This window comes from Charadrius vociferus, unplaced genomic scaffold, assembly GCF_000708025.1.
Source record: "Charadrius vociferus isolate BGI_N301 unplaced genomic scaffold, ASM70802v2 scaffold450, whole genome shotgun sequence".
Classification (NCBI taxonomy): domain Eukaryota; kingdom Metazoa; phylum Chordata; class Aves; order Charadriiformes; family Charadriidae; genus Charadrius; species Charadrius vociferus.
The window spans coordinates 4,305,584-4,316,451 of record NW_009646931.1 but is presented as its reverse complement, the minus strand read 5'-3'; the positions used below and the strand labels follow the sequence as shown (position 1 = coordinate 4,316,451).

The window sequence follows — 10,868 nt, the reverse complement described above, 5'->3', positions numbered from 1 at the left end:
CACACAGGGGCTGGTCTGGAAGGCAAATTCCCCCCCCTCCCCTTCGCTCTTATTGTGGAGCATGATACCATACAGTATGGAACATCTCTGTGGTCATCCTGGGACAGCCGTTCTGGCTGTGTCTCCTCCCAACCCCTCGCCCACCCCACCCTGCTGGCCTTCGGAGGTGAGGGGTTGGAGAGAGCCTTGTCGCTACGCGAGCACTGCTCAGCAGCAGCCAAGCAGGGGTGTGTGACCAGCGCCCCGTGAGACACCAGCACACCGCGAGCGCTGCTCGGGGACAGCCACCTCCGTCCCAGACCCGCCCAATACCACTGCTGATCACCAGGGAGGATCCCAGCCAGCAACAGATTTAAACGTACAAATTCTCTCCTGAATTAGTATTTTAACACAAGCAGACTGTGGGTTCAGAGCTGGGAGGACTTTGCAGACCTGGCCTGTCAGTAATTGAAACTACTTTAAATTTTAGTTTGATTTTCCTTCTTCTACCACTGAGTGTACAGACGCATACAGGCAGAGCTAGCCAAGTGAGTCCCTATTTTTAGGGAATTCCAATGAAAACCACCCAGGCAAATAATCTTTCAAGAAAGAGATTGTACTTACTGTAATGAGTAATTTATTATTTTTAAGAAACCATCAATAGATTGCATAGAGAATTTAACGTCAGGATGCATCCTCCTCTCTCTCAGGCACTGGTGGTGTTGGGTTGGTGGTAATGAATGGACGCACAGGGAATTAGAATGACTTTCACCTTTAATGACAAGACAGGAATCTAAAGACAACAAGGAAAAGTCTGACATACCTGAAGTCCTTTCATAGGCTGTAGCACTTTACTGGACCGTTATTTCTACTCTTCCATTTTCCCATCTCCTTGTGTCCCCACGTTGTGCCACTTCCTGCTCTGAAACACGACCTGACCACACCTCCTCTTGATCCTGCCACTTTTTGGCTTTCTATAGCCACCAGCAGACAGAACTGAACTGCTGCCGTCAGCTGCAGGCCAGGTCTTGCCTTTCCTCATGTACAAACACCCCTGAAGCAGGCGGTCAGGTTTCCATATTTCAGCGCAGAGAACCCAGTCCCACCTACCCCGTTAGCGACAAGCAGCCTGCGCTTCAGCGCTGCAATCCTCTGCTAGCGCGCAGCACTCACACCCAGCAGGCAGCAAGCACAGTAAAGCCAACCACTCTCAATAAATGAGGTGTAAACCTCAGGCCTGCAGTCGTCAGACAGGACTACGCTTTCAAACCCGGGCATTTAAAAAGTATTAACAAGTGTAGAATGAGAGAGCTGAAGTAATCTATGCCCTCACATAACAGCATCTCAGCCTGGAGAACACGAGCAGCACCCGCCTTTTCTGGCACGCGGAGACTAGTACTCCCTCCCACCCACAAACCCTGACCCGCTGCGCTAAGCAGCACTGCAGGTGCCCGGACAACCAGCCGCCTCTTCAGAGATCGAGAGATGCCAATAACCTCCTCCCAGAGAGCTGGGGAGAAGGCCCAGCTCAGGAGAGAAGGGATCCTCAGAGTGATGGAGGATGAGCGTCCTCTTCAGTGGACTGGAGATCACCACCTGCTCTGCTCTGTTACCACACAGTGAAGACACAACAAGGACTGTCACTCGAAGTTGTCCCCAGCACCTTCATAAAAGTTGTACAACCCACACTGAGCCACAAGACACTATCCTCATAGCTCTGCTATTTAAATCTTCCTGAAATTGCCAGCCTCCTCTGGCTGAGGACTTCCAGATGAATATGAAAGACAAAGTTCAGGCTTGGAAGGAGACCAAGTAACACAGACACCGAAAAGCTTTGCGTTCTGAAAGTCGACTAGATGCTTCTGCAGTGAAGCAGGGCAGCCTGGCTGCCCCAGCCGCTACCAGATTTGTTAGAGCACACCATTTCCCGGTCCTCCATTCTCATCAGCTTATGCCAACCACAAATTCACTGAGAGGCTTGCTTGGACTTTTGCAGTAAATACTGGGATGATTTTTCTTTCCCAAGCTGTTTAGCCAGACCCAAAGACTGACAAGCTGTCTCTTGTTTACTTTCTGAAGGCAGTTTACAGACAGCAGCAAGAACTAATTTGGGAATGGCTGGCTCTGTTTATGCCAGTAACTCATTAAAAAAAAAAAAAAACGCAACACACTTGGTATTATTTCCTCCAGCTACACTGCAACATGAAGTTGTCTTGCTTTGAGAATAAAAGCTGTGAAAGCTGCCACATGCCAGGAAAGTTTCACTGAACCACTGAAACTGGGACTGGACAGGGCTTCAAGACACGTGCCGTCTTTCCTCCTACCCCAAGGCAGGCACAGCTGAAGGCCATGGCTCAAGTTGGGCTCCTGATGACAGCTCACCATGCAGTCTCATCTGAACTGTGTATTAGCACTGTTCCAAAACTGGCTTCATAAGAGATCTGGACAACTGGCTACACTGGAATACCTTCTAAAAGGAAGCAGATACCAAAGGGACCAACTCCCAAGAAAACCAGAATAAGAACTAGTGATTACCATGAACTATGAGGATTATCTGAAGAACAGGTCACAGGAGGGAAGTCATTTTTATAAACTGGGTCCACTTTAACCATGAGAAGTGAAATGGCAAAATATTAAAACTGAGCCACGGTTACAGACAACTGTGCAAACTATGAAGATCAAATGACATGTCCAGAACTTAGGGTTTTTTTTTATTTTGTGAGCTACTGAATAGACAGCTGAGCACAGTAACCAACAAAATCAACAACAGTAGATAGCTGAGAACCCAATGATGTAAACAGTTAAACCTTCACTGCCACACCAAGTGTGTAGTATTTTCCCTGAAATATAAGCCAGCAGCTTGCTTTCTAAGTGGTAAAGCCACAGCTCTCTGTTACGTAAAAATGCTCATGACGCTTGATGTATGTACACCGTAAGCATTTTAATGACACAGATTTCTTCAGTCTTGAATCTATTCAGTTAACAACAGTGTAGTAATTAGAAAAAAGTTCTTCTCCTTGCTTGATGTCTCTGAGAGTGACAAGCACTACACACCTCAGCTGGCTGTAAAAAAAGGAAAAGCAAAACATGTAGAAGTGAACAATTATATTTCCCTTTTATTTTTTTAAATTCTTCATGGCAAAGACCTAAAACAATGGGTCTGTCTAGACTACTTTTGAGAGTAATATGCATAATGCAGGCCAGGGAGCCTGGAAAAACAACCCTGAAATACAGACAGCAAATATAAGCAAACCCAATATAATTACCAAAACCAGAACAGCCTATGTGAGTATGCAAATTAATGTTTCCACTCACACAATTATTTAGAAATGAAAAGAATCAGTCAAGACAAAGAAAAAGACACTTATACAGACAGGAGGAGAAGCTACAGCGAAGTTTAGGAAGCAGAAATCACTCCTCTAGGCACGCTTACCCACAGGTGATAGTTGGCTAAACCCACTCCCAGCCAAACAACATCCGAAAGACAGCTCTGAACTGCACCAGAGACCTGCTGTAATCTACGATGACAGGCGAATTCTCCATGAACTCCAAGCTGAAATCAGTGGCTGGCAAACAGTTTTCCTACAGAGATGTTTTAGGAAGCCACCACCCTAAACTTCCTTTAAGTAAATGACCATGCCCTAAAGCTAAAGTATCTGTTCTAGCATGGAGACCACAATCTTCTGATGCTGATGAATGTTAAAGTGAAGAACAGCATCAACCCAAACAGTCCCCACTACTAATAAATTTATTGTGATGCCATTTTGAAACAAATCAAACAACAACAAGGTAAACACTAAGAATGCTTTTATAAGACAGAAACCAGATGACCTAAGTTGTCAGCACTGTAAATATCAAAACAAGCAGCTAGAAGCAGACGGGATCTCGTCTAGTGGCTGTACAGTGGGACAACTGATGACTGAATGACCATATTTTCTTGGATAGTTCCAAGGAAAAGTGCGAAATTCCCCCTTCCTGGAAAACCATCCCATAGCGTAGCTCTGCTCACTGCACTTTCACACATGCAAGTACAGCATCAAGGCTTCCTGAAAGTTCAGTCTTACCGCTTCTTTTATTAGTGTTTATTTATTTATCTGCAGATTACAACTGCATCTTTAACCTTGCCTCAACAGTCTCAGTTTAATCAGAAAAGCCTTTTTACCAATATGCACCATAGCTTTTTCCAGCCAAATTTCAGTGTTTAAAAAAAAGCTCCAGAATTACATTAAAAGTCTGGATGATCTGCCCTAAAATCCTTATACATCCTCTAGATGAAGAGGATTATTTAGTTCCTGAAGGTAGCAACTCAATGAGAAGTGCAGTTTGGTGTGTTAAATGCAGGACCAACATTAGAACCCACTTTCTCACAGCTTCAAAGTTATCCTTGACTACATCCCAGTACAGCACACTCACTGACAGACATACGTATCCTCTGTCCTCGTTGTCCGTATTCCTCCGTATATGTGCTCATCTAATTGTGACTTTTCCCACATTTCCAAACAAAAAACTGAGAAATGTTTCTAAGTGTTTTAATTTGTAGAAGAGGTGGATTTTCAGGTCATAATGAGGATGTAATTGCGTAGTGTAACAAAAAGTCACATGCCTTTATACTACATAGTACTTCACTTGTCTCAATACAAATTAATTTTAGGTTTCTCCTTGCAAATTCATCTGCTTGTTCCTCACATAAGCAGAAGACATGGAGAACAAGAGAGTACGAAGCCTGTATCTCAACTACCTTGGAAGGGCTTTGACTGGTTAAGGGTTGCTAACTACATTTTAAATACATACTGAAAATCCTCAGTACTGCAATGCAAGCAAAATACAAATAGTGCTTTATGGGATTCAGAAGAATCACACTATAGTGTAACCACTGCATGTAAAACTGTCTTCAGAGCTATGGTGATCTCGTTTGAGAAGATGTGGAAAAAGGAACAAAAAGAAACAGTCTTGTCAATCACTTAAAATCAGTCTATTCAAAGAGCTAACTCTTCCATGCAGGTGAACACTTTTCCATAACTCATCTTCATATGGAGTAATGTTATTCTTCAACCGTGTTTGTCTTTTTTACACATACAGTATGCTTTGTATCATACAAATCTATGAGCTCGTTGATTTGCTGCTAACCTCTCTATGTCATGGCTGTAGACGATGTTTGGAAGATACTGTTTCAGTTCTACTGGAAAATATCCCGGCACATCAAATTCCTGATAACACACGTTGGCTGCTTTTTCTAGAAAGAAGGGGGAAAAAAAAGAAGTCTCTAAGATACTGAGAAAATCTTACAAAGGGTTTAGAGGTGTGTAAAAATATCAAATATACTGCTGCTGAAGTACCAGATGCTTCATCAAGTCTGAAAACCATGCCTCTGTTGGCAGCTACTACACTCCTCTGAAGTCCTATTTTGAATTTACACAAGAGACACACAACCAACTACAGGACCTTTAATTCATCCTTACTGCATTAAACAGGATGACCTGACTATAAACATGTATATGAAAGGACGTAACTTGCATAGCACCAGGGGTAGTTTACAGCATTGCTAAATGTTGTTAATATACAACATTTGCTTTTACAGTTAAAAAAACAAAAAAAAAACCTCGAAAGAAGTTTTCCTGGTGGCAAAAAATGTGATAAATGCAGCCAGGGAGAAAACCACCATCTGTCCAGCAGGAACAAGTGAATTTTCTTTACATGCACATTGGACCTGGAAGAAACAGTTTCATGGGACAGACCTTTTGTCTCTGTGCCAGCCAATACCTGGTTTGCTACTCTACCAACCTTTCTGCATGCTACTTGGAGACAGGGTACCTTTAGTGTCATGCAGGCTCCAAAAGACACTTAGAAGCTAGGTATGGTAGCAATTGAACTCTATGTATCTCACAACCATTCCCATGAATTACTGATTCCCCCCAAACCTTAAGACCAACACATACTGCGTGAGACAGAATAAATAAACTTCCCCTCCTCACGTCCAACAGCTCGGTCATACCAACAGTTTCCTAGATTTTGCGCATAAACATAAGGAAGTCTAAAAAAAGTACTGTGGTCCAAACTGAGCAGTGATAGAATCTTACTGCATATGTCACCATGTGTATGGTTTTCTCTTGAAGCCTGCTGGAACCATACTGCGGAATGTGACCTACAACTCGGTGTACTGCCTCAGTCTAGGTCCTTTGCCAGATATCTTTTCTCACCATCTCATGTTTTGGGATGTGTGCCTTTCATTCTACATACCAGGAGGGAGACTGGGGGATCTGGGAGAGTGAGTGAGAAAAGCATAAGGGTATTTGAAGTGTTGCTGCCGCACTGAAGGATTTTGACACCCAGCTGTCACAAAAGGCCTCAGAAACTCTTTATCCCTTAAGTGCTTGTATTGTTTTAAACAGCACTACTGTCCTCCAAGATCATTATATGGCTCTCTGCGGCACCTCCAAAATACTTGTATCCATAAAGACAAATGCAAGCCTGGGAAATTTACCTGGCAACTTACCATGTGAACAGTTGTTGACATACTGTCCCACGGCCAGTGGGTTTTGCAGGGCAGATGTGAGCCAGCTCTCGTCGCTCATTTGAAATGGGCCAAGCTGATCTCTCCTGCTGCAAGACCTGAAATGACCAACAGCATTAACGTGAATCACTGCTCCTTCCCTTAACAGGTCATCTGTACTTCCTTCTGTAGAAAAGGCCACGGTTGCTGGGTAACGTTACAGCTGCACCAATGGGAGACAGGACAACACTGGGGCGGGGGAAGAGCATGTGCACAGACCAACACCTTGATACTTTAAAAAGTAGACTTAAACCTCCTACTAGTGTGTGGTGTCTTTCAGGCTCTGGTGGGAGAACCCACGCAAAACAACCACGTACATTTTCAGAAATCAACATCAAACATTACTTGCAGAAGGGTCCTCACATCTCCTTCACCTCTAAAGATGTAGACGCTCATTAAAATACCAACTTCAAACTCATTCCCTGAGTTAAAATCTGGTATTAGTAGGTATTAGTATTCAAACTAGGTATTATTTTAGATCATTTTGCTTTTTATTATTTTCTTTGCATGTCATATTTTAACACAAATTGTTAAAGATTCTGTTTTAAAGTAAGCTACAACAGTCCAAGCTGCAGATTCTATTTTAAGGTAAGCTAAAACAGTCCAGGCTAGCTGCATCAGGGGAAGTTCAGGTTGGACATCAGGAAAAAGTGCTTCACCAAGAGGGTCGCTGGTTCCTGGAACAGGCTCCCCAAGGAAGCGGTCATGACACCAAGCCTGTCAGAGCTCAAGGAGCATCTGGATGACACTCCTAGTCATACGGTTTACTTTTAGGTAGTCCTGCGAGAATCAGAGAGTTGGACTCCATGATCCTTATGAGTTGCTTCCAACATGATATAATATTATCATTATTATTATGTTTACTCCTCCCTTCTTAAGTGCTGCTCATCTGTAGACCAGAGTGGGAGTTACCAGTCACCCTTTTGGTATTAGGAAGTCCATATAGAGGCGCTTTTTTTTTTTTTTTTTAACTCCATTAAGCAGATTTGAGTAACAGCTCAGAAGCATTTAAAAAAAATGATGCTACATCCTGCTCCTATTAAAACAGGAGCAGGATGTAGCTTTACAGGAAACAGTATCTGTACATCAAAACACATGTCACTGGAATTACAGCTGAAGACACAAGTACGTAACAGATCACACCCAGCAGCCCTTACCCTTGTGTTGTTTGCATTATGAGGTACACAAAGGTGGACGATACTAAAATATAACCCAATTTATGGTAAGACAACAGGGAACTGAGACTATTGGTACCACTGTTTTAAATCAATTGAGAGACAATCTGCTATTTCTTTTGACTGCTTACCTGTACACTGATCTTGAAAGTCCTTTATCGTTCCCATCAATAAGGATGCCATCTATGCACCTGAAAATAAAGGGATTGCCAAGGGACTGGAAAAAGATGGGCTCATGCTTTCTGTATACTGTACCTGTTGTAAGACAGATATGATTATTTCAGAAGAAAGTAAGTTAACTGTCAGAATGGGCTTATGTTATCATCCAGTCCCCTCCACTCAAAGGAGACAATGGGGGTAGACTCCTTGCTCTCAGTTAATGACATCAACATTTGTAAACCATTAACACTTGTAAACCTACAAGCTTTTAGACACATCTTTGTGGCACCAAAAAAAAATAATCTACATGAGGTGAGATACTCCAAAGAGAGAAGCCATTGAGGGGAATAATTAAAGAGAAGGCCTGTGTTCAGTAGCGAGAGGTAGATAAAAGCATCACAGCCAACTGGCCTGTTTCAGAGGAAAATGCCAAGTGACATGGGTTGAAGAAAGCGCAGCTGAAGATACTGAGCTCTTCTGTTGCTACCATGTCAGGCCACTTTGAAAAGCACAAACACAGACAGCAAGGAAACTGGAACATCCCCCTCCACCACTCTTATCAGAGATTTTGCTTGGTATAGGAGAGGGAAAATGCGAAACCAAGAACAGGCAAATCATTTCAGCAGACCATTTCCTAAATCTGTGGACAGAGTTTAACCTGCTCTGGGTTCCAAGCACATAAATGACAGCACACTGGCTTGCAATTTTTCATGACATTGCTGTCCTGCATCCCTCACGCCCACTACATCTTCAGCAACCCTCTGCAGAAATCCTTCGTTGCACTCTCAGGAGGAGCTAGGCGAATGCCCCGCCAGCAGGTTACTCACTGCCAATGACAGGCAGGAGAGCACTGAGCTGGTCTCTCCACAGGGTCGCCTGCCCAGCCAGCAGCCCTGCAGCTTACTTCCATGAAAAGGAAAAGCAGAAAAGGCAGACATTTCCACAGCTCACCCTCTTGTTTTGCTGGATGAGCTGCTAAAGGAGACTCTCAACGAGCCTACACTCACAGGAGCCTACACTCACACTTCGTATGTGCCTGAAACTTGAAGCCAGCTGCAAGATCACAGCCTTATTCCCTGTGATTGTCATTTGACAATTAGTCAGTTTACCAGTCAATGGTAATGGCCAGACACTCCTGCTCTGCCATGGCAAAACATGCTCCGCTGCCCAGTGCTTGGACTGGTCCCGATCCTGCAATGCTGGCACAAGCTACGGACTGCATGCAGGGGACGACTCTGTTAACAGATGAAACAGAAACAAATCCAAAGAATTTCAGCAGAGCAGTCTAGCTTGGCCTTATTGTCAGAATTACATCTTTTTAAGAAATGTAAGCAAATACAGTTCCAAGAAATGAGGTGGAGGAACAGGGAAATGCTGATTTTCCAAATGTGCTTTATGGAAGAGAGTTCCGTCAAATAAAGGTTTTCTTTTCATTTGTCAATTTGTATTTTTGTGCTTTGAAAAAGTTTATCATCTTCTCAGTTGATCTGTGTGGAGATCTGAAAACCCCATTTTGCAGATCCTTATCCAAAAAAGAAACCTCAAAGAATTAAACTGTATAGTTCATCTACTTGAAATTGCTCCTGTGCATTTGTGTTTAAAGAGTCTGAAACAACTTTTCTAGCAGCTGAAAAATCAGACTTTGAGTACTGAAAGTTTTGGGGTTTTGTATGAACAGAATTACACCCCTCCACCCCCCCCATATTGCTTTGCTTATTTCCAAAAGAACTTGTCAGTTTACAAAGAAATATTAACAAAATCACAAGTTACAGTGAATGACAGGTAATGACAGAAATAAAACCCGTAAGATAAAAATTAGTGTAGAACTTTGGCATTCTATAATTAGATGGTTAGAAATCCCATATAACTTAATCAGAATAAAGGACATTCCATTACCAGGATACATGGATACAAGCGTCCCTTTCGGTACAAAACCTTTGGTAACAAAGACTCCTGTTCCAGCAGACACCAGGGAACTACGGTCTCGAGTAATACTGAACCCCAGTGTATTAAACAGAACTTCCTCTGGACTAAACACATGTTGATTCTGATGGTTACATGAATCTACTTTTGATCGCTTCTGCTCAACAGTCAGTAATTTCATATATTGACACCTGACTTCTGGAAGTAAGGCCAAAATATGTGCTTGTCTACTGAAGTCATTTATGAACAGAGCTTTAAATATTTTCAGTAGTGTTTCAAAGACATCTTCATCAGAGATAATTTTGTCTTGGGAGCTTTCGGGCACGTATCGGAGGGTCCTGTAAAGAAAAAAAAATATTTTAAGATTACATTTTTCCTAAACAAAATACAGAAGAGCCATTTTACAGCAGCAACTCATATGCACTGTTGTTTCAAACAAAGCCAAACTCTAAAGAATATTCTTTCACACCTGTCCTACTAGAAAACCATCACCTGTGTATTTACAGCAAGGCAAGCAGGTTAAATCCCACTCAGCTTTCAGTGACAAACATACAAAAATCAAATATATGTGATTATCAAAGTTTCTAAAAAAATACGTATAGTTCATTACACTTTAAATGAGGCAAGGACAAATATTATGCTGACTTGGGAGATTTTAATGTACGCTACTTATCAGAATGTGGAACAGGTTTCCCAGAGAAGCTGTGGATGCCTCATCCATGGAAGTGTTCAAGGCCAGATTGGATGGGGCTTTGAGCAACCTGGTCTAGTGGGAGGTGTCCCTGCCCATGGCAGGGGGGTTGGAACTCGATGATCTTCAAGGTCCCTTCTAACCTAAACCATTCTATGTCATACTCGTTTAAATTCAAGCACCACTTCTAACTTTCAAAAGAGGGCAAATGCATCTTACCAAGAAAAAGCAAAACCTATCTATTTAGCTTTAACGTCAAGTACCACTTTAAAGTAGCCGAATACTACAGTTTTACCCAAGCAAAGTGACACAAAACGCTGAAGCGCTTTCGCAAAGCGGCCACCTCACAGTGACAAACCCCATTTGGCTCCGGTCACTCTCGAGAAGCGGA

The 10,868-nt window shown here is 42.7% G+C and overlaps 1 protein-coding gene across 1 annotated transcript in view; it reads right to left on the bottom strand.

Annotated features, from left to right (window-relative positions):
• Window positions 1-2,954: 2,954 nt before the first annotated feature.
• The window catches only part of SETD9 (SET domain containing 9), a 10,809-nt gene continuing 2,895 nt past the window's right edge, over window positions 2,955-10,868 (bottom strand). Inside the window, exons 2-6 of the mRNA XM_009894725.1 lie at window positions 9,760-10,124; window positions 7,836-7,959; window positions 6,473-6,588; window positions 5,107-5,212; window positions 2,955-3,042 (exon numbers count right to left, since the gene is read on the bottom strand). Of these exons, the coding sequence (XP_009893027.1) occupies window positions 2,955-3,042; window positions 5,107-5,212; window positions 6,473-6,588; window positions 7,836-7,959; window positions 9,760-10,124 (799 nt within the window). The remainder of the gene's footprint in view (window positions 3,043-5,106; window positions 5,213-6,472; window positions 6,589-7,835; window positions 7,960-9,759; window positions 10,125-10,868) is intronic.